We start from the raw sequence: 24,631 nt of genomic DNA, 5'->3' as shown, positions 1-24,631 counted from the left end.
TTTGAAATTTTGTAATAAAATTTTAAGAGGTGAAATTTGAAAATTTTATGGGGCGAGGTTAAAATTTTTTTAGAGGGGTCAGAATTAAATTATATATTTTTACGATAATAAAAAATATAATTTCATCATTTTAATAATTTATATCTTTAAAAATTTTATATTTTTAGGAGGTAAAGTGTAATTTTACTATTTTAATGCCATCCAAAGGACTAAAATCTAAAAAGTTAACCTGAATTATTAATATTTGACAAGGACTGAAAACGAAAAATTTTCATTTAACCATCGTCTCTGTTAATGCATTAGAGATGTTCCTTGATTGATACAGGCTTAAGATGATGGGCTTGTGGGCTTTTTCTTTATCCATTACATAATGAACAGACACTGCCCAACTAACATCAAATCGGTAAAGCCAATCACAGACAAAGAATTTAATAGTCTGTGGTCAAGTCATGTTTACGAAACAAAGGCTAGTTACATACATGAGATTTGATGTGATAGTTGTTTATTTTATTTTTTAATTATGTAATTGAAGTTTAATTCTCGTTATAATAATATAACACATTTAATATTTAATAGTTTATCTTTTCAAAAATTTACTTATAGCAAAAGGATGTTGGCCAAATTTTGAATTTGAAATTGTTAATATCACCGGTTAAGGATGTGATTATATAAATAAACTAAATTAAATTACATAAGTTATATCTAAAATTTTTAAATTATTAGTAAATTTATATATTGATCATTTAGCCTTAAAAGTTACAAAGTATTATTAAATTATTTAAAATTTTTATTTAATTATATAATATAAAATTTTATATGAAAAAACTAATCTTTAACATAATTAATGTGAATTCTATAAATAAGTTTATCTTAATCCCGATAAGAGTTGGGATAATTAGAGGTGGATAAAACTTGATTCAATTCAAAAAAATTATTTTTTTTTCAAATTTCAAGTTATACAAGTTTTAAATTTGAATTGAGTTAAATTTTATAATTCGAGTAACTCAAATAATTTGAATAAATGTAAATAACCCTTTAATTTTTATCAATTTTTAAAATGAACAAATTAATCATTCTCAACCAAAATTTAAAATAATTTTTAAACTTTAAAATATTCATAAAAATTCAATATTTTATATTTTAAAAATGTTAATAATTTAAAAAAATCTAAAGAATATATAAAAAAATTAAAATTTTAAAAATATTCTAAACAAATAATTTAACTCTAACAATAATTTGAGTGAAATCGATTCAACTCTAAAGTTATGTTGGATTTGACTCGATTTCATCCTAGACTAATCCGTGAGTACAATTTCAATTTACAAGGTTGTTACTTGTTACTTAGTTTCTTGGGATGGATGTTTTTATCCTTTTGTGGAGGGGGCATCCACTTGGCTGCTTTTCTTCTTTTTTTTTTAACCATATTCAGACTTAATTGTAATTAATAATTGGCGGATAAAATAAAGAAATGTCGAAGTTAGGAATCTTGAAATGAGTAGGACCTTACCATTAGCATCCTTCACCAGTATCAGCAACAAAATCTCTAGTTGGTCAGGGACATTAGCAGCTTCTCCTCGATTCTCTCCTTTATTTTTCTCTTCTCAACCTCGTCTCTCACTCTTCAGCTCCACTCCCATTTCTCACTACGTGTAAGCTCTTTCTGTACATTTTTCCCTTTTTTGGAAAAGAGATAGTTTTTTTTGTTGTTTTGATGGTAAACCGGTTGATGGGTTTCTTTTGTTTAGCTTCCTTTTTGCCTGTTCGATACTGTTTGGAGCGAGCTGTCAAGTTTAAATATTAGTTTTGGGGGTCAACTGTTTTTCGATACAAAATAGTTGTATTCTTCATTTCTTGATTGATGGGATGATTATAGCGTCTTTGGAATGTATAATCAGGGTCAATATCTTGAAATAATCGATTTTGGGTATTCAGATTTGCTTGACTATTGACCTGTGCTATTTAGAAGTGGTATAGTACTATAGTTCAAACTTAATGCAAAGAATGATTGCAAAATATTCAACTTAATTCATGCACAGTATCAGGAATCTTCTTGGTACCTTTTGAATTGAAATCATTTCAGATTTGCTAGCCTATCCCTGTTTCTAGGACACACTTGTTTGTGATTTTAATCTGGAGTGGAGTCGTACAAGCATTAGGCAATATCTTGGCTGGAACAAAGTACAAAACTAGAGAATATGTATTGTGTCATCGTGGAACTATGATGGCTGATTAGCGTTTAGTGAATTTAAAGTAATAAGATTACTCAAAAACGAATTTAAGTCATATTTGTAGTTTTAAGTGTTTTACATCCAAGCTCTGTTGCATCTTTTGCTCGCATTACTTCGTTGGATCTATCGTTCTGGCTTAATAATATTTTCGAGACTATGTTGTTTGCTGTGCTTTCTGAAACCTGATTGATGAATATCAAATTTCTTAGTGGGAATGTGAAGCATATTTCTGCTTAGTTTTCTGTTGGAACTTTCCTTGACTATTTTCTTTTTCATCCTACATGTAGAAAAAATCTACCAGCTATTTTGGCCATGGATTCTTCTAAAGCTGGTACAGTGAAGGAATTGCCAGTGGGGCTAGATGAAGCTACCGAGGAAGAATATGCTTCCCAGTGTAAATTACTTCAAGAGTTTACTAATATCTCTAGCATCGACAAGGCATGGGTTTTTAAGTCTGAAAGTGGTAGGAAGGCTAACGTTTCTTCATCATTCTCTTTTGTGTTCCTCTTTTTATTTAAAACCAAAATGCTATCGCTGATCCCAATGCTGTTTTTTGAAATTTTTTGCTGCAGGAATAGGCTCCCAAGTAATGTTTTCAATTAGCCAACCGAATCTTTTGGCAAACAAGAGAAGAAAGTTTATGTTGTCAACTAGTATTTTGAAAGAAAGTAACAATAATGTAAACTTCCAATGGGCACCATTTCCTGTTGAGATGACAGGAGTGTCTATAAATATTCCTTCACCATCAGGTTCCAAGCTTCTTGTGATTAGAAATCCTGAAAATGAATCTCCCACACAATTTGAAATATGGAGTTCATCTCGGTTGGAGAAGGAGTTCTGGATTCCTCAATCCACTCATGGCTCAGTGTATGCTGATGGCTGGTAAATTTCTTCTCTCTGATGATACAGTTTTGCACACTATGTTAACATAGTCATTGATCCAGAAGTGAATGGTTTAAGTAACTTAAGTTGAACTTTCACCTTCATCAATGTAAATATGGTAGAAACTCTAGAACTGCTCATAAGAGCATCATTGCCTGGTTGTAGTAGCATTTGCAGCTGCTACAGGATTGTTATAAGTAACTTTATCGGTAGCTATTATCCCAGCAAACTTAGCAAAGTTGAAATCTTTCTTAATGGTATAGGTTCGAGGGAATATCTTGGAACTCTGATGAATCTCTTATTGCTTATGTTGCTGAGGAACCATCTCCCTGCAAGCCTTCGTTTGATTGTCAGGGTTACAAGCAAGGTGCTGCAAAAGATAAAGAATGCATGAGCTGGAAAGGTCAAGGGGATTGGGAGGAAGAATGGGGGGAATGCTATGCAGGAAAAAGGCAGCCTGCACTCTTTGTGATAAATCTTAACAGGTTTCATTTCACATATGGTTTTCTATTTTAATCAATGCTATGGCACAGAGCTTTTGTGCGGTGGAAGAACCCTCACTAAACTTCCCTCCATATCACAGTGGCAAGGTACATGCTGTTAAAGGAATTGCAAAGTCTTTGAGTGTAGGACAGGTCGTTTGGGCTCCACCAGTGGAAGGCATCGACCAATATTTGGTTTTCGTGGGGTGGTCAGCAAATCTGAGAAAACTTGGTATAAAATACTGCTATAACAGGCCCTGTGCATTATATGCGGTGAAGGTTCCACTTTATAAGTCAGAAGCTGCTGAGTCAGATCTCAAGTGGGTTGCTTGCTTCACTAAATTGCTTTTAATCTCAGCATTTTCTTCATTCATATGTTTTCATGTTGGAACTTGAATGTGCTACCTTTAATCACAATACATAATTTTCTGGAGACAGATCAATGGAGGAATTGACTGTTGTCAACTTAACACAAAGCATAAGTAGTGCATTCTTTCCACAATTCAGGTATGCTATTTAACTCTTACCCTCACTTTTTGGGCTTGTGCCCGAAGCATATGGTAGTCTCTAATCCTTTTTCAGAATTCCCCAGCTCCTCTTTTTGTGTTCTTTTCCTCAAATCTTGTAGATGATAGCTGAACAAACTGCTGAGTGCCTCTTGAAGTTCCTTTTTAGCAAACAATTTATGTCTACACTGTGATGTGGGAGAAGACTTGATTGTTGTCTTTACAAGGTTTAGAAAACTTTTGTTCATCCAACTACGTCATATCTTTGTTGCATTTGTTTAGTTCAAATAAATTTCTTGATGTAAAACATGAGTTCTTTTACCCGCCTTTATTTCAGTTCCTCTTCTGTAATTAGCCTGGGTAAAGTTCAAATCAGTTTCTTCATGCACGAGTTTGTAAAATAATTCATTGCTGTTAAACTTTCAATTTCTCTTCTTCTAATTGCTTGGTAGCTGTCTAACGGTATAATATTTGTTTCCTTGTTTTACTAGTCAAGATAGGAAAGAAGAGTTTTCTCTCCATCTTTTCTTGTTATAGCACATATGAGGCTCTGTTATATGTGGAGTACCATATCTTGGTTGAACGTCTTTGTTTGTTGCTTCTTTTCAGCGAATGCAATGTAAATCTTTGCGTGGAAGTCTTTGTATGACTGTCTAGAATTGCATATTTCCCATGAAAATCTTCCATCAATATGGCTTAATTAACTGGAACCTGTATTTAGCAGCTGCTAAATGTTTAAAGAGGGCCTCTTTTTACATACAGTCTACATCTTTGGAGCTTCCTCCTTATATGTGTGTTATGTTTCATTTCCCCCAGCCCAGATGGGAAGTTCCTTGTGTTTCTGTCTGCAAAAGCCTCAGTGGACTCTGGAGCGCACTCTGCAACTGATTCTCTTCACCGAATTAATTGGCCTACTGATGGCAAGCTATGCTCATCTACAAAGATAATTGATGTGGTAAGCTCTCTACATTTCACTGCTTAAGTTTAAGGTGATGAGGTCAGTTTAGAGCATGCAATTTATGAGATTCATTTGGGGTTCTTTGGGGGGAGAAAAAACCATACTAAATCCCCAATTCCCATTCCCTCTAGTTGCTGCTTTCTTTCCTCTACTGCTGACTACTGTTTTGGTATATAAGAAAACCAAATTGGGTCATTATTATGATCCTTTTGTGGGAATATATACATGCTGCTACCATATCTTGTTTTTAATCTCTACTTTCTCAGGTTTACATGTGACAGGTTAATCTGTTTATTCTATTAAATCTTTGCAGATTCCTGTTGTGAACTGTGCCGAGGATGGTCAGTTTCCGGGGCTTTACTGTTCAAGTTTTCTTAGTAAGCCATGGCTTTCGGATGGATGCACTATGATTTTATCTTCCTATTGGCGCAGCTGTCAAGTGATACTTTCTGTAAATGTGTTAAGGTGACTATTGGTTATATGTCAGTTTGTCAGGTGCATAGACTTTTATATTCTATTTCATTATTTGATGATGTAATTACCATATTACAGTGGTGAAGTATTACGAATCAGCACTGCTGACTCAGGTTTTTCATGGAATGTTCTGACACTAGACGGGGACAACATTATTGCTGGTAAAATTAATTTTCTTTCTCAACCAATAATCTCTCCTTCCTTCCCAAACAAAGAGAAATGAAATTTGCAGTTGTTCTTTCCTCATCTCAAAGTGTGTAGCAGCCCAATAGATGTTCCTCAAATCAAATATGGCTGCCTTATGGACAAAGCGACTAATACAACTGCTTGGCATTGGTTAAATGTCTCAAGCCCCATTTTTAAATGTTCAGAGAAGGTTTATTTTGCTTGCTTTTGTTTCATCTGATTCTGCATTTCTTTTATACCAAGGTTTTTCTTTTAATGTTTACATCTGATGGTGCAGGTTACGTCTCTGCTTTCACATCTTCAGTTTGGTATCATGCAAATTCCAGTGAAAGATGTTTCTGATTGCTTGACTAAAGGTATTGCAAACTAGTTTGGCTCAATGCTGTTATTTTTGTATCTTAACATGCTTTGATAACAACATTTAGCAGTATATATTTTTCTTTTTCTTTTTCTTTTTCTTTTTTACGATATTTTATCATTGTGATAGCTGATGATGCCAACTACTGGAAAAAGTTCAACGAAAACTTAAAAGCTGACATAAAAAACTTCCCTCAACCTCTTTGAAAGCCATAAAGGAAAAGATAAAAACATGATTTTATGTTCGCAATAATTACCCTTATTTTAGTTGTATATATATTTGTGAATGATTTGAAGGCTAAACTAATGTTTTATTTGCTATGGTGTTCATTGGCCTCTGATTAGTATAGGAGGTACTGCCATTATGAAAATAAGAAAAAAAAAAGGTTTTGGTGATGAAATATGTTCAATTCGTTCAGGAGCTACTAGGTCTTTTGAGGCGATATTTGTATCTTCCAAGGTAAACAATGCACCTGATCCGCTAATAGTGGTCCTCCATGGAGGGCCTCATTCCGTCTCTTTGTCAAGCTTCTCAAAGTCATTGGCATTTCTTTCTTCACTTGGTTTCAGCTTATTAATTGTAAATTATAGGTGAGCGAAAGTATACCTTTACTTCTTCAGAAAGTTTAACTTGAGATAGGAACCGGTTTTTCTTGTCATTTCATTTTCACATTACTGCTTAAATTTTCCTTCTATAAGATGCTTTAATTTCATATTTGCTTCCCAAAGTACTTTATCGAGTTGAATGTCATGCTGATAGTTTTCAAGTACAGCACATCATCCTATAGCTAACAGTAAAATACTTTATGGGTCTTTTGTGATCTTTGCTTTAACATGATTAAGGATTTTCCTTTTTAAAATAGCTTTTTATGATTTATCTACATAAAATGGCTGGCATAACTTCTATCTTCATCCAACATTGCTAATTTATTTCAGAGGTTCACTGGGATTTGGCGAGGAAGCATTGCAATCTCTTCCTGGGAAAATTGGGTCTCAGGTGCTTAGTCTTGATATACATGTGCTCAAGTCATTAACTTATTATATTGGGTGTAACTATTTGGATCATTGTTATGTAAATTATGAACCTTCGTTCATTGACTCATGCGCAGGATGTCAATGATGTTCTCACAGCTATAGATCATGTCATTGAGAAAGGACTTGTCAACCCATCTAAAATAACTGTTCTTGGTGGTTCGCATGGTGGCTTTCTAACTACGCACTTGATTGGTCAGGTTAGGCTTTCTATTAAAGTAATATAAATTTGTGGTAGTGTCTATTTAGTATAAGGGAAAATCTATGGTTTTCGATATTACAGGATGAGAGGTTGTGAAACTTGTTCTTACCTTTTACAGGCACCGGATAAGTTTGTTGCAGCTGCCGCACGGAATCCCGTTTGTAATCTTTCATCCATGGTTGCCACAACAGATATTCCTGACTGGTGTTATGTGGAATCTTACGGAAGAAAAGGAAAAACTATCTTTACTGAAGCACCTTCAGCTGAACACTTAACTCACTTCTACAGCAAGTCTCCTATATTGCATATTTCTAAGGTACATTAGACAAAAGACTGATTTTCCAGTATGATGCATGAACCAGAGATGCCAATCAAACTGGTTAGCTTCATGCTTCACGCTTTGGCACTGGTGCAGACTTGGCATTACATAAAGCAAAATCAATCCATGTATATTACATGGCGTGGTACCCTAAAACTTGCATTGCTTCCCTTAAAAAGGGTTATCATGTGAACAATCAGATGAGATGAAGTCTTGTCTTTTGTTGTCTTTGCAGGTTAAAGCTCCAACCATCTTTCTTCTAGGTGCTCAGGATCTTCGTGTCCCAGTTTCTGGGGGATTGCAAGTACGATAACTTTCATTTCTATAGCATGAAATATGATGGATATTTAATTCATTTTTAATTATGTTACTTAGACTTGGAGGTGAGTGTAAGATAGGTTTATGTGTCTAACATAGGTATACAATTGTGTCTACTTGATTAGAATGTGTTGGATATATGTATTTTGAAAAAGCATCCGGGTAACATAGGATACTTGATTACAATATGTGTTGTCTACTATTGTACTCACAGTCCCACCCACATGAACACATCCTTTTTCTGATCTGAAAGTTGACATGATCCAACTCCAGTCACGTCTGACAATTGCTGTTTGAAACTCATAGTATGCACGGGCATTAAAGGAGCGAGGAGTTGAGACCAAAATTATCCTGTTTCCTAATGACATCCATGCAATTGAAAGGTAAACACCTGCTATGATGAAGAAACTTATGATATTTTGCTTAGTTTAATCACTCATCAAAACCTAACGACAATGTCATACTGCTGATATCTAATATATATATATACATGATTGTTTTGTTGCAGGCCGCAATCCGACTTCGAGAGCTTTCTTAACATTGGTGTTTGGTTCAAAAAGTATTGCAAATGAAAAGGTAAAAGGTTCATGTCGTCTAGGGCCAAACATGTTTGTTATTAAGGACTTAATCATCATAATAATCTCTGAGATGGTTAATTTGTCCCTTGCTCTACATGCAATAATGTAAAGATTCTTGCGTTTTGTGTTATGTTTGGAAATATGAATTTGTTATGTTGGATTCGTATTTTATTCGGCAAATAATGTTAGATCGTGTTTCCGAATTTTAACGATGATGACTTGCGAAATTTTCACAAGCTTGTCTATGCATTGTTATCCCTTCATTTTTTTCGCAAAAGAGTCGAGGCACGAATCCTACAAGATTTATTTAGATTCACACAAAATTTGAATCCCTGAAAAATCCGATGTACTAATTTTCAACTTTCTTTAAAACGAATTATAAAAGGAGCCGTTTGACCCGATTTGGATCCGCACATATGGCTAAGGACAGGGCAGGGATTGTCCAAGGTCTATAAATACTTGGTACCCGACAACCTCAAATCTCTCCTTTTCTCGCCTTGCTTCTACAAAGTTCAAAGCAGTTTGAATAACTTAGTTTAAGCCCATGTAAATTCAAAACGAAAACCCTAAAGATTTCCCCTTTATAAGAGACTCAACTCAGTAATCTCTGCCATAAAAAGCTCTGTTCGTCCTTGCTTTGGCTTTTGGCGTTTGTGTATAGGCTGACGCCAAAGTTTCTCTCCTTTTCTGCCCAAAAAAAAAAACAAAAATCAATAGAGGACAACCTAACAAACAAATTACAGGTTTGATAAACCTAACAATGTCGTACGACGATGTGGAGATAGAGGACATGCAGTGGAACGAGGAGTTGCAGGCATACACATATCCATGCCCTTGTGGTGACCTTTTTCAGATAACAAAAGAAGAGCTAAAGATTGGCGAGGAAATCGCTTGTTGCCCAAGTTGTTCTCTCTACATCACCGTCATCTACAACGCCGAGGATTTCGCCGACAAAAAATCAAACAATAACCTTGAGCCTCCAAAACGGCAAGCCGTGGACGTTGCTTGAGACCTTTCGGATGGCAAATGGAAAACTGGTTTTATAGCAGGTTGGAAACACGTTCCATGCCGTGCTGGTAGCATTGGTGAGGAAATCTTGTTCTAAATTTAACATAAATACATGTATTTGGTTCCCTTTAGTAAGAGATGAGATTATATATTAAATCATTAATATTATTTGGATTAAAAATAATGACAAGAAAATAATAAAACAACTATTATAATGCTTTTTTTAATTGTATATTTAAATAATTTAGGTAAAAATGAAATTTATATATTTAAATAACATAATATAATAAAAAATTATCAACCAACTTTTAACATTGAGTTAGAAACTTCAACCGTCATAATATCATGCATCGCCATTCGGTAGTTATTCTTATAGCCAAACTCGTTATACCATCTACCATTCAATTCTTCTATCTCAAGACATAATTCACACAAAAGTCCTCCTTCCAATATAAATATTTCTTACACTATTTTCCCTAACAAACTTTAATCCAAAATTTAACTATTCAAGAAATTAAGTACTTCCTTGCAATCCATTTCAAGGACAAACTATTCTCCCATACTAGCTTAAGGCCCTCAAAGGCCCCTAATAGTTCAGCTTCAAATACAGGGCAAACCCCTACCTTACATGAGAACCCTCATAGCCATCGTCCAACATTGTCTTTGACCACGGCAACCGGCGAATCATCATACACAGCTGCATCAGTATTCACCTTGACTCACCCCTTAAGCTGCATCAGTATTCACCTTGACTCACCCCCTTAAGGCACCTGCCACCTCACTCCCTCACCTCCTGTTAAATTAAAAAATAATTTATCAAAAAAATAATTTATCAAAAATAGGATTAAGATTAAGAAAAAGCTAATATACTAAAAATTCTTTAAAATTATTATATTATGTTTGAGCAAAACTAAAAAAAAATTGGATTTTTTTTAAAGCAATTTGCATATTTTGATGTAAAACTAATTAGAATTATTACCAAATAAAGATAAAATAATTTTTTTTAAATTAAGTAAAATAAAATTATATTTTACGATTAAAGTGTTTTTATACCTAATCATTCTTTCAATTTTTACGTATATAATTTCTATTGTATTAAAAAAATAAATCTCGAAAGTTAGGTAAGATGACAAGAGATCTCCTACCTTAATTAATGTTAAGGGTTCGATCATCGTTCTGACTATGGAGTAGATTTAAAATTCATAGCTAACATCTACCCCTTAATGGCCTATTTTAATTTATATATTGATAATGTTGTTGATTAAGCTAATGTCACAAGTTAACTCGACGGCATAATAAATCATTGTAATGAATTCAATATTCTTAATCTGATGTATTTACATGTTTACATCATGTTTTACTCAACATTTAATTGATTTTTTCATTTTAAATATATTACATATTTGATGTGTTATTATCAATTAATTTCAAATAATACATTTTATTATTTATTGTTTATTATTTTTAAACAAACATTTATATTCTAAATATATAATTTTCATGTGATAGAATTTATAAACGTAACCTCTATTGTAAATATTTGGACTAGTTAAAGTGTACTCATACCATTTTAGTTAAAGAAAATATTAAAAAAACTCAAATGATAAAAAAAATTAAGATTATTTAGGTCTATTAATCCTTAAAAATAACTATATATTTTAAAAAATACAATTGCTCACTCTTACTTTATTCCTTTGATAAATATATAAAATTCTTGCATAAACTACTTCTAATAAATATTAAACGTTTCAACTTACCGAACAAACTGTTGAGATAGCCGAGTTGGTCTAAGGCGCCAGATTAAGGTTCCGGTCCGAAAGGGCGTGGGTTCAAAGCCCACTCTCAACAATATTTTAAATAAAAGTTCTCCTTAAACAGGATTCATTGCTACAAAGTACTTAAATTTTATCCATTCTCAAACAGGCTTAATTGTTACAAAGGTACTTAAATTACCCAATTTCTTCTAATTCTGTAACTTTTTAGGGTTAATTACAACAAATGTTTTAAAATTATGTTCAAAATTTAAATTGTTCCAAGAAATTTCATGTGTCATATCAATCAAGTTCTTTTATTAATCTTCATGTCATGGTAGATGTTGGGTTAATTCCAACAATCATCCTTGAACTATTATTTAATTAATTGGTCTTCAAACATTCTAATTGGGTCCAATCAAAAGAGTTATTCCATCTATTTAACCGTCAAATTAGGCGATAAAAAATCATCAAGGTCCACAAATTATCCAAGTTATTCTAATTATGCAACTTTTTAGGGTTAATTGCAACAAACATTTTCAAATTTATCATTCAAATTTAAAATTGTTCCATGAACTTCACAATAAATTGTTTCTATCATATAATCTAGTTCTTTTTATTAATCTACCTGTCGTTGTAGATGTTGGGTTAATTACAACAATTGTCCTTAAACTATTATTTGGATTAATTAGTCTATAAACTTTAAATTTTCTAATTAAGTAGTATATCAATCAAGCTATTCCTGTATTGATAAATAGTCATCCAAAATTAACATAGAATACATTTAAAATATATGGATCAATTTATAAATACATATATACGTAATTTTCTTTGAATATGAATTGTACTATCATTTAGATTTTAAATTGATCCGTAAATTTTAAAATATTTTAATTAAAATTTTAAAATAATAATATTGTTTAAAATTAAAAAAATATATAGAGTCTTGTTTATTAAAATGGTTGAAATAAATATTTATTTATAGACTCGAGAGAATATTTTATGTATGTTGACAGAAAAATATTAAAATGTGGTTAGTAGTAAATACTTGTCTCAGTTAAAAATGAAGGGGAAATGAAACGACGCCGTAAAACCCATTTAGATATCTAAAATAGCCAAGTCAAGGATGCTGCAGCAATTGAATATCGTTTTAACAGCAAAACCTTCATTCATGTTTTTACAACCAAATCCTAAACCCATTACCCACACAAACATGTTATATAGCTTCTGGTACTAAAATTCTCGATTCATCACTTCAATTTTCACGGATTTTCCCATTACAGAAATGTTTGTAAAAATCCAGCTTGATACCAGTTGCTTCAACATTTTATGCTCTACCAAAACTTCACTGCCCAACATCAATGGAGCTTCACTTTCAGTTTCACTTTCTCCTATAGAAAAACTCGAACCCGTCACCAAAACCAAGCATCAAAGGCTTCTCGAGACTCCCAATGGAGGAGGAACCAAGAAATTCAATGGAGGTCGAAAACAGAGTCTTGATAATCAGGCTGAGTCAAGCAACCAGACTTTGGAGAAAAACCCAGATAGAGAAAGGAGAGAAAAATCGAGGGAAAGTTTCAGGCTTGCGAATAATAGAGGAAATTTTGGTGTGGTTAATGGGAAAATTTTGGTGGATAAAATGCACGCCAAGTGTTCGACGAAACGGGTTTCTTATGGAGGTTGTATTCCAGCGATTTTGGGAGCTTTGGAGAACGTTAAGGATTTGGATGAGGCACTAAAGCCATGGGCTGAAAAGTTAAGTAACAAGGAAAGGAGTATAATTTTGAAGGAACAACCAAATTGGGGCAGGGCTTTAGAGATTTTTGAGTGGTTTAAGAGAAAACGATGTTATGAGTTGAATGTAATTCATTATAACATTATGTTTAGAATTCTTGGTAAAGCTCATAAATGGGGTTATGTTGAGAAGTTATGGAATGAGATGAGCTTTAGAGGGGTTGAGCCTATTAATTCTACTTATGGTACTTTGATTGATGTTTACAGTAAAGGTGGGATGAAGCAACAAGCTCTTTGTTGGCTTGGGAGGATGAATAAGCAAGGGATTGAGCCTGATGAGGTAACTATGGGGATCGTCGTGCAGTTGTATAAGAAAGCCGGCGAGTTTCAAAAAGCTGAGGAGTTTTTCAAGAAGTGGTCATTGAATGGATCTTTGAGGCGTGAAGGAAGTGAACATCCAGTGCAGTGGGAAGTGATTCACATTTAAGCTCGTATACATATAATACTTTGATAGATACATATGGCAAGGCAGGGCAGATTCGAGAGGCTTCTGAAACATTCGAAATCATGCTTAGAGAAGGGATTGTTCCAACTACTGTTACTTTTAATACTATGATTCACATTTGTGGTAACCACGGACAGTTGAAAGAAGTGGCTTCACTGATGAAGAAGATGGAGGAGGTTCGGTGCCTACCTGACACAAGAACATATAATATTCTCATATCCCTTCATGCTAAGTATGATAATATAAAGATGGCAGCAGGTTACTTTGCAAAGATGAAGGAGGCCTGCCTTGAACCAGATCTTGTTAGTTACCGCACCCTCTTGTATGCATACTCGATAAGGCAAATGGTTAGCGAAGCGGAAGAGCTCATACACGAAATGGATGAAAGACATCTTGAAATTGATGAATATACACAATCTGCTCTTACCAGAATGTACATAGAAGCTGGGATGCTCGAGAAGTCATGGTTATGGTTTAGGAGGTTTCACCTTGCAGGGAATATGAGTTCAGAGGGCTACTCTGCCAACATTGATGCCTTTGGGGAGAGGGGACATGTTTCCGAAGCTGAAAATATTTTCTTGTGTTGCCAAGAAATGAAGAGGCTTACTGTCCTCGAGTTTAATGTAATGATTAAAGCCTACGGAATAGGGAAGAGTTACGATAAAGCATGCCGGCTATTTGATAGCATGCAGAGTCATGGTGTAGTTCCGGATAAATGCAGTTATAGTTCTCTCATACAGATTTTGACGAGTGCGGACTTACCACACGTGGCAAAAGGCTACTTGAAGAAGATGCAAGAAGCTGGACTTGTAAGTGATTGCATCCCATATTGTGCTGTGATATCAAGTTTTGTGAAATTGGGAGGATTGGGAATGGCTGAAGGAGTATAAAATGAGATGGTTCAGTCTAAGGTGGAGCCTGATGTTGTCGTCTATGGCGTATTGATAAATGCTTTTGCTGATATTGGGAGTGTTAAAGAAGCTACGAGGTACGTTAATGAAATGAAAAGTGCTGGATTGCCTGGAAATGCTGTTATTTACAACTCATTGATTAAGCTTTATACGAAAGTTGGTTATTTGAAAGAAGCACAGGAAGTTTACATGCTTCTCCAGTCGTCAGGCTTCCGCCCTGATGTGTATTCGTCAAATTGTATGATCGATCTCTACAGTGAGCGTTCTATGGTTACGCAAGCCGAAGCGATTTTCGATAACTTGAAGCAAAACGGAGATGCTAACGAATTTACATATGCAATGATGCTATGTATGTATAAAAGAAACGGGAGGTTTGAAGAAGCCACTCATATAGCTAGACAGATGAGAGAACTGGGACTTCTAACTGATTTGTTGAGTTACAACAACGTGCTCGGATTGTACGCCATGGATGGGAGATTCAGGGAAGCAGTTAGACTTTTTAAAGAAATGGTGAATGCTTGTATTCAACCTGACGATAGTACATTCAAATCACTATGATCCATTCTCGTGAAATGCGGAGTTCCGAAGAGTGCTGTTAACAGGCTGCAAGTTTCAAGGAAGAGGGATGCTCAGAGTGGTTTGCCAGCATGGATGGCAACCCTCTTCTCAGTGGTTGGAATGGATGAAGATGAAGATGATGATGACTATGCTTAGATTATCTCGATCAGTGTATAGCCTAGAGATGGTCTCATAGACAACTTCAATCAAAGGCGGCCTCACAAATGTATAGCTGGTAGTCCGTGGCAAGTTATGTTATATAACTTGAACTAATTAGGCTGCATTATTATGTAAATCAAGTTGTGTTTTTTTTCATATGAATGCAAGATTCGATGAAATATCAGCTTGTGTGTTGACTGATTTATATTTTGTTTTAAAAAACCCCATACTTACATTCATATGAATGTGAGATTTTGGTGACTTATATAATCTATTTTCACAAGTTGTTACCATTAATTGCAGATATGTTCATGAGATATAAGATCTCAACCTGAGATTCACCTGTGTATAAACAGTATTTGTAACCAAAAATATCTCATTCACATCAAACTCTATATATTTTCAACTTTTTTCTTTCTTCAAGAATTGAATCCAATATTCTGGAGGATTTATAAAAGAAACTACTAAATATCACTATAAAATTGATCATTTACATTGATTAAATACTGAAATAAACCCCACCACTCCTAAATAATTGACCAAAAAATTAAAAGGAAAGAAAAGAAAGAAACTTCTTGTAAATTACAAAAACAAAAATCAATCACCCACGATATGATCATCCCAAGAAACAAATAGGTCTCCAAGGCCAGTTTCTAAATTCAACCATTGCCCTTCATCAAACTCCACCGTACCTTCCACCACCTTAACCTCCACCAAAACAAACAATTCAGCAATCTCGACCACCTCCACCGTCAACACCACCTTCCCTTTCCCCAATCCCAAAACCCCTCTTTTCCCTTTCTCCACCCTATACCCCATTCTCTCCCCAGCCTCCATAACCCTCTCCATAACCTCATCAACCTCCATTGAAGTAGTATACCTCTTCTCCTTCCTAATGTCATCATTACCTCCTTCAAAAAGACCAGACAAATCCAACCCTGAAGACAAAGATATTATATCAAAAGCATTAACTCCATTACAAATCATCTCATGCTTTAATTTCCTCCCATGTAATAAACTCTCGTTCTCCTTGTGTGATGATCGATACGTAGATAATGCTTTCTTAATCCATGAAGTTTCCATTACCTTATCCAAGGTCATTCTAGTATCTGGGTTAGGATCCAAAAGCTGCCATATTATAGCTCTTGTTTGCTTTGATATCCATTTTGGAAACTTGTATTCCCTACGAGCAATCTTTTTATACATACCTATCAAATTATGATCATCAAAGGGTAAATAACCGGCCAACATAACAAATAATATCACCCCACAAGACCAAGCATCGGCTTTAGAACCCTCGTACGGTTTACTCCGAGCAACCTCAGGAGCCGTATAAGCCGGTGTACCACAAGCCGTATGTAAAAGCCCGTCGTGTAGTTGCTCCGGTAGAGCCGAGAGACCAAAGTCGGAAACTTTGACGTTCCCATTTTTGTCCAACAAAACATTTTGTGGCTTCATATCACGGTGGGCGACGCCGTTTTGGTGACAGAAATGAAGGGCGGAGACGAGTTGGGTAAAGTACCTACGCGCAGTTCCTTCGCTTAACCGGCCACGGTTTAACAATTTACCGAAAAGTTCACCGCCGGTTGCCAGTTCCATGACGAGGTAGATCTTCGTTTTTGTAGCCATAACTTCGTGGATTTTAAGAATGTTTGGGTGATGTTGTAGCCGGCGCATGGCGGAAACCTCACTGATTATCCTCGGTTCCATGGCGGCATCCACGGTTTTGGTCTTGTCTATAACCTTGATCGCCACGACGGTGTTTCCGTCGTCGATTGAAGTCGCTTCGTGAACTTTGGCAAAGCTTCCTTGTCCCAACATACGACCCAATTGATACTTGCCTAAAAGTATGCCGCCGGTGGGTGTTTTGGTTCGGGTGATTCTTATCGGTGGTGGTGATAGTACTGGTGGTGGAGGTTGTTGTGAAGGCGTATATGGTGGCGGTGGTAGGGGCGGCGGAGCCCCTGATGGCATGGTTACTTGTAGCGTAGAAAAGAGAGGTTGAAGCCAAAAGGGAGAGTTCCACAAGGTTTACAGGTGGAGTGAATTGGCTTATATATAACTGTGGACGAATAAGAGAAGGTCGGCTCCTGACTGTCCGCCTTGATGTGGGATTTCTTTTATTTCGCTTTTCCTTAATTACCCTTATTTGTTCTTTTTTTGACTTCTTTTTTATTATTTATTTCAGGTTAGTTTTTAACAAAATATTATTAAAGATTTACATACATATATGTAAATCCGGTCTTATTTACTTTGATTTGGTTTGGATAATTCTCATTAAATTTCTTATTTTATTTTTAAAATTTTAAATTTTAAATCAATTTTATATTTTTTAAATATAAATTTTCACCAATTTTTTATACTATAAAGGAAATTATGAAAGGATTAGAATTAGTTATAAATCAAATAAAAATAGAATTTCTTCAAATCAAATTTGAATTGAAGAACAACACTTTTTCTATTATAAATTTAATGAATTAATTACAGTCGGATTTAATTTCTTATTTTCTCACCTTTTTTTCCCTTAATTTTACTAATTTTATTGTGATTACAACAAATATAAACTCTAAGATGTTATCATTTGTTAAACCAATCATATATAATATGGGTGTAGTAAATATAAATCTAATGACTTGATTAAAAATAAAATTGTTATATTTATTTTAATTATTTAAATGATATTTATTTTATTTATTCACTTAAAAAAATAAGCAAATAATTCATAAAAGGGTTTTGTGTTACTCGTTTTTGCGTTAATAATAACCAATGTTTTTGCCTTAATTAATAACGAACGGTAGTGTTGATTAATCACCAAATTCCATTGACTTTTTTATTAATTCACTATTTAAGGAAATATTTGTTTACGTTTTAGTCTATTATTTAGGTACATATTTTTTTTATTTTGTTAAAAAATTTAAATTTTGAAATAATACATGTTTAGATGATGTGACTTCCTCTAATAATAATAAATGAATTGTTCTTGCCAAAAAAAAAAAGAAAACAGATGAATTGCAAAAAAAACTTTTAATTAATATTTTCTTCATTTTTTTGTTAATTTTTGAAATAAAATAAAATAATTAATTTATCAAAAATCTAGACTATTTAGTCTTTATATTTTGATTTAATATAATTATTCCTATAATTAAAATGGGTGCTCACGAGCTTACATGTAACCAAAGGGGAAAAATGAAATTGAGAGAAAAAAGTAAAATAAATTGATTATTTTTTCTTTACTTAATTCAATAAAATTTGCTTCTCTCAAAGTGGAGTAGTCAAGATCAAAGAAGAATAAAAGCTCTAAAAGAAGGCCAAATTGATATGTGAAAAAAAGATTGGTAATGAAAAGTACTTCCACTAACACTTAAAATCTACCTTAATTAAATGTCAAAATTTCCATGTACCGACGTTCACCACCATCGAAAGATAATATCTAAATTATATAAAATATCACCCATCTACCATTTAGAAAATGAAATTTGCCCAATCACCATTAAGTCATTAACCCTAACTTACTTATCTTTTTTAATACATTATTTTTAATGTCTCCAGAGGAGACTTTAATTTCCATCAAAATAGTGTTATAATCAAGTATATTCGCACCTAAAATTTAAGCATTAATCTTATTAAATTTGTTTAAGAGTTGGGTTAGTTGCCTCAACTTAAAACTTCAACAGTTTAAATAAAAAATATTATACTTAAAATAATAAATTTTAATCATGAAAATTAAATTCATTTAAAATATGAGTTGTTAAACTCAATCCAATTCGTTTTCATATTATATATCTTAAATAATAAATAAAAGTAATACGCAGCAGTTTTAGATGAATTTGTGTTAAACCTTTATCAATAAGAATAATTCTTCTTTTTGTAAAATTTAACACTCCTGTTTTGAGAAATCTAAAGTATTTATATATAATATTAATATCATACATAAATTTGATTCGAAATTAATATTTTATAACTACTAGACCATCGATTCATGGTTCAATTGAATAAATTATTAAAATTATAAAAATTCAATTTAATTAATTTTTTAGCTCAGTTCAACTAATTTATACCAGTTCGTGAATCGATCAGTCCAACCCTTATTTTGAATTGATATCCTCAATCGATTACTAATCCAATTAATCTGACTAATCAATTTAATAAAATTTTGAAAATAATATTCGAAATTAATTTGAGTCAGAAACACCTACTTAGATGTAATTGATAGTGATATATGTTTATAAACCATGTGATTAAAATTGTGTATAATTAATTCGCCGTCACTAATATTTCTTTTTTCTAACATGATAAGATCTTCGTTGAAGGTTCAAAAAATTTCTTTTTTCCTTTGCAAGTTGTGGATAAAATGGTAGTCAAAAAAATCATAAAGACGTGTTGATAAGGGTGAGCCACCTTTTCAAATAGGCTGTTCTACAAAGCGTTTATGTGGTTCTTTCTTAGAATCACCGCCTCACGGTATGCACGCCGTTGCCAACAGCTCGCCCCAGTTTGCATTACTTTGCAAGTTTCAAACCAAAATATCGACTGTCATTTTCGTATGATGAATCTTCCTCGAATTTATTGGGAGACATAAAACTTGTCATTTACTTAATGGAGATTACTTTTTTATTCAATATTAAATGCATTTGCATGGTTATTGGATCTGATTAGATTTGAATCAGTTGAATTGAAAATTAATTGTGTTCATCGATTTAGACAATAAATTGAATTTATTTTTGAGTGAATTGGTTGAATCAAGACAAAAAGAAAAATTGAATCAACAATTGAAACCGAAAATTAAGAGTTTGATCAATTTTATCATTGATCTAATTTTTAAAATTATGATATTTTATCAATCAGGATTTGATTTAACCATAAAATTGAGGATCCAGAAAATTTAACATCTTAAGTTTTAGTTTTAATACTCTTTATAAATTATATATAGATAAGTCCCATAATGTGTTTTATAATAATTTATTCTGATGATAATTGTCCGAATATATTATTTGCAATGTTAATTCTATTTATAACTTTAAAATGAATCTCGAATTAGAACAAATGATTTATACAAAAAATTTAAAATATGATTTAGTAAATAGCTTCTATATTTATAAGATTGTGTCAAAATTAGGCTTTCTTTATAATATATAATATAAAATATTCACAAATAAAATTTAAACCTAAAAATAATAAAGCTAAAAATCCTTAAAACTTTATTCACATAAAATTATTATGCTATTATTATATCTAAATGAACTTTTGCTATAAATGAAGAGTTGATTTGGGATACGGTTTGAGTTTATTTGTATATAATAAAGTACAGGGCTTAAAGAAAATAATTAGTTGAATGGTTTTCTAAGTAGCTTCGCCAAATAATTATTATCGTTTGAGCAATCAATTGAAAATTAAGGACTTAATAATAAAGAATATACCTTGCAAAATTAGATGCATAAAGTTATCTAAATATATTCATTGTTATGTATAGAAAAATTAATTAGCAAGGGATTCAATTAATTACATCAAATCAAATAAAATTAAAACTTAATATAATTGCTCTACAGTACAATCACAAAATAATATATTCTCGAAAAATTATAATTAAAACCAACACGGTATAAAGTATAACTTTATTGACAACACAATCCATTAAACGACAACCATTAAGTACAACTAGTAAAAGGTACCAAATCAAAGAAAACCAAAATAAAAACGTCATTCAGAACCACCTATTCTCGTTGTTCTAATACTTGCATGTTGTTGCTATCATAAAAACCTCGATGGAGGAGAGAGATATATAGCAAGGAGTGCTAAATTAGAGGTGCCAAAAAGTTATTGGAAATGCACCATTATGATCAACCGCTATTAATAGCATCCTAGCCATGCCATTATTGTGCCATAATAAGCTCTAGTTAACAACAACAATGTCGAAGGTCCCCAAAAGGCTCCTCAACATTGATGATGCACAAAATCGGTTGGCAAAACTAAATCGATAGATGTTACATTGGCATAACCTCCTCCTAAACTTCCCAAAATTGAAACTTTTCGAAAACAAAATTAAAAGAAACAACTAAAAAGCACTAAAAATTACATTTACTAAAACTATAACTACAGACTTTGCCGCCGCTTTTGGGGTGTGCTTGGTTGGATGGAAAAGTGGAGGGATGGAAAGAAAAATAAATTTTGAGTGTGTTTGGTAGAGAAGAAAAGTGACAGGAAAGAAAATAAGAGATGATAATTTTCCATACTAATACATAAAAACTAATTTTTCCAATTTGAAATGATAAAAGGAGAGAAAATGAGAGAGATGTGTATGTTAGTTCAAATTTATGCATGTTCCAATTTTTCTATTTTCTTTCATCTCATTTTGCAACTCTGCCAAACAATAGAGGTAAAAAATAAATAATTTCCTTTCTATTTTTCCATCACTCCTACCGAGCACCCTTTTGGAAAGAAAAATAATTGTTTTCTATTATTCAAATTTTCTACTATTTCAATTTTCCATCATTCCATTTTTCTTTCCACTCAATAACACTTACCAAAATTCATCCAAAAAAAAACCTACTGTAAAAAAAAACCAAATTTTTTTTGGATAAATTATATTTTAATCTTTCTATTATTACAAAAGAAATAAATTAATCATTATATAACCTATATTAAATGAAATCCTCAATAAATGACATTAAAACAATTATCTCTTTAATAATTATGAAATACAAAAAATCAAAATAATAATAATAATAATAAAACCCACAACCTGTTCATAAGGAATGTTTAGTGTTGCTCAGTGACCATGACGGGAGATATGAAGTATTTTAGATGGGCTTTAAATTGTATAAAATCTTGATAGATAGTAAAGAAACTATTCAAATTCAAGCAACTGATGAAAAACATAATTGCTTAGTAGTGATACGCACTATTTGTTAACATTAATGGGAGACAACATTAATGGCAAACAATACAAAGTGGTGCAAGTTTAGCAACCTAAAGTTGACTTTGAAAAAGTGGCATGGGAGAGATAATGGGCTATTTATTGTTTGGTCCTTGAACCTCAACTATAAACAGGCCTTCTCATTTCTCATTTCAATCATCCCAACCAATCTTTCTCTCTTAGTTTTCTCTCTTCTCCCATTTAAGAATTCTTAAAGAATTCTATTTGTTTGTAATATTTTGGAGATAGTAAAGTTATCATTTGGTGTTAGTGCCCGAGGACATAGGTATAATTTACCGAACCTCGTTAAAACTCTTGTGTTCTTTCTTGTCCTATTTTTCTTTCAATATTTGAGGGTATAATAGTAGTATTTAATTGTGTTATTAAATTACTATAGAAGGGATATTCTGACTAAGGAAAGACTTGGTATTTAGGAGATCCTTGTGATCCACCTCTCTTCCCTGGGAATTGAACTTTGTGTGATTTTTTAGTACAATAATTTACACGCTTCCGACCCTATTGGAACAACAAGTGGTATCACAGCCGAAGGTTAATCGGAGTATGATCTGTGGTTGCAGTTTAAACTGATCTTCCACATCAGAAAAGATTTCCTTAGGTATATTGAAAGATTATGGAGAAAACGATCGGTTTAGGAGCTTCAACATCGTTCATGTGGACAAGACCGACAATTGCAAATGCAAGATTGGCCGTGGAGGTCTTTGATGGCACGGGCCATTTTGGTATGTGGCAAAGTGAGGTTCTAGATGCCCTTTTTCAGCAAGGTCTAAACATTGCCATTGATGAAGAGAAACCAGATGATGTACAGGAGAAAGATTAGAAGGCGATCAATCGGTTTACATTTGGCACAATTCGATCATGCCTTTCTCGAGAGCAGAGGTATGTTTTTTCAAAGGAGACTTCTGCAAATAAATTGTGGGTAGCACTTGAAGAAATTTTTTTGAAGAAAAACAGTCAAAATAAGCTCCACTTGAAGAAAAGACTGTTTCGCTTCACTTACGTCCCAAGTACCACAATGAATGATCACATCACCAAATTTAATCAGTTAGTCACTGATTTGCTAAATACGGATGAGACATTCAAAGATGAATATTTGGCTTTGATGCTGTTGGGGTCACTTCCTGAGGAGTTTGAGTTCCTAGAAACTACTCTCTACTTCATGATAGGAGTGATATATCTCTGAGCAAAGTCTGTGCGGCCTTATACAGTTATGAACAAAGAAAGAATGACAAACAGAAAAACTTAATCAGAGATACAGAAGCTTTAGTAGTCTGAGGTCGTTCATACACTCAGAAGAAAACTCAGAAAAGGAGATCAAAGTCAAAGTCCAGACTCGGGAAAGATGAATGTGCCTTTTGTCATGAGAAAGACCACTGGAAGAAAAATTGTCCAAAGCTGAAGAATAAGGGAAAAGCTGCTGTAGATGCTTGTGTTGCAAAGCATGATACCAGTGACTCTGAACTATCACTGGTTGCATCATCATCGTCGTTCCATTCAGATGAGTGGATATTGGATTCGGGTTGTACCTATCATATGTCCCCTAACCGGGAGTGGTTATCTGATTTAGTAGAACTAAATGGAGGAGTTATTTATATGGGCAATGACAATGCCTGTAAAACTGTTGGGATAGGTTCAATCCAATTAAAGAATCAAGATGGATCAATCAGAGTTCTGACTGATGTTCGGTACGTGCCCAGTTTGAAGAAAAATCTCATCTTATTGGGAGCCTTGGAATCCAATGGTTCAGTTGTTACTGTGAGAGATGGGATTTTAAAAGTGACATCTGGTGCACTTGTGATATTGAAGGGCATCAGGAAAAATAACTTGTATTACTACCAAGGTAGTACAGTTATTGGAGCAGTCGCTGCAGCTTCCGGTAACAAAGAATTGGACTCAATGCAGTTGTGGCATATGAAGTTGGGACATGCCAGTGAAAAATCCTTGCAAATTCTGGCAAAGCAAGGATTGTTGAAAGGTGCAAAGGCTTGCAAATTAAAATTTTGCGAGCATTGTGTTCTGGGAAAACAAAAGAGAGTGAAATTCGGCACTGCTATCCATAATACAAAAGGTATTTTGAAATATGTTCACTCAGATGTGTGGGGGCCTTCCAAAACACCTTCGTTGGGAGGAAAACACCATTTTGTTACTTTTGTTGATGACTTTTCCAGAAGAGTTTGGGTGTATACCATGAGAACTAAGGATGAAGTGCTTGGAGTTTTTCTTAAATGGAAAACTATGATAAAAAACCAGACTGGCAAGAAAATCAAGCGGCTTATGACGGACAATGGAGGGGAATATAAAAGTGATCCGTTCTTCGATGTGCGCCAAGAGTATGGTATTATTCGACACTTCACAGTTAGGGATACACCACAGCAGAATAGAGTGGCAGAGCGTATGAATCGAACATTGCTGGAGAAAGTTCGATGTATGTTGTCCAATGCTGGGTTGGGCAAGCAATTTTGGGCTGAGGTTGTGACATACGCTGGCCATCTTGTTAATCGTTTGCCATTATCTGCATTAGAAAGAAAAACTCCTATGGAGGTATGGTCTGG

At 33.4% G+C, this 24,631-nt stretch overlaps 2 protein-coding genes, 1 long non-coding RNA gene, 1 other non-coding gene and 1 pseudogene across 4 annotated transcripts; 3 read left to right on the top strand and 2 right to left on the bottom strand.

The window, feature by feature from the left end:
• Positions 1-1,398: 1,398 nt before the first annotated feature.
• On the top strand, positions 1,399-8,731 carry LOC107928568 (acylamino-acid-releasing enzyme). Its single transcript, XM_016859825.2, has 18 exons — positions 1,399-1,649; positions 2,516-2,691; positions 2,801-3,110; positions 3,374-3,595; positions 3,694-3,912; positions 4,031-4,099; positions 4,915-5,053; positions 5,370-5,521; positions 5,609-5,691; positions 5,785-5,906; positions 5,994-6,072; positions 6,493-6,664; positions 7,010-7,070; positions 7,183-7,305; positions 7,426-7,623; positions 7,862-7,930; positions 8,251-8,327; positions 8,453-8,731. Exons 1-18 carry the CDS (start codon positions 1,492-1,494, stop codon positions 8,514-8,516), a joined length of 2,493 nt encoding a protein of 830 aa, XP_016715314.2. The 5' UTR covers positions 1,399-1,491; the 3' UTR covers positions 8,517-8,731.
• Positions 8,732-8,869: 138 nt separating this feature from the next.
• Positions 8,870-10,157, bottom strand: LOC121206358 (uncharacterized). Its single transcript, XR_005901428.1, has 2 exons — positions 9,292-10,157; positions 8,870-9,209 (listed from the first exon to the last, which is right to left on the bottom strand). It is a non-coding gene; the product is annotated as an uncharacterized lncRNA (long non-coding RNA).
• Positions 10,158-11,297: 1,140 nt separating this feature from the next.
• TRNAL-AAG (transfer RNA leucine (anticodon AAG)) lies at positions 11,298-11,378 on the top strand. The gene has a single exon. It is a non-coding gene; the product is annotated as a tRNA-Leu (tRNA).
• A 1,056-nt stretch (positions 11,379-12,434) lies between these two features.
• LOC107928573 (pentatricopeptide repeat-containing protein At3g23020-like) lies at positions 12,435-15,323 on the top strand (annotated as a pseudogene).
• A 273-nt stretch (positions 15,324-15,596) lies between these two features.
• On the bottom strand, positions 15,597-17,204 carry LOC107928574 (CBL-interacting serine/threonine-protein kinase 7). The gene has a single exon (XM_041077253.1). It carries the CDS (start codon positions 17,120-17,122, stop codon positions 15,746-15,748), a length of 1,377 nt encoding a protein of 458 aa, XP_040933187.1. The 5' UTR covers positions 17,123-17,204; the 3' UTR covers positions 15,597-15,745.
• Between the last annotated feature and the right edge of the window lie 7,427 nt (positions 17,205-24,631).

Source organism: Gossypium hirsutum, chromosome A09 (genome assembly GCF_007990345.1).
Source record: "Gossypium hirsutum isolate 1008001.06 chromosome A09, Gossypium_hirsutum_v2.1, whole genome shotgun sequence".
Taxonomy (NCBI): domain Eukaryota; kingdom Viridiplantae; phylum Streptophyta; class Magnoliopsida; order Malvales; family Malvaceae; genus Gossypium; species Gossypium hirsutum.
Note: the sequence above shows the minus strand (reverse complement) of the source record. Positions and strands in the feature narration are given on the sequence as shown.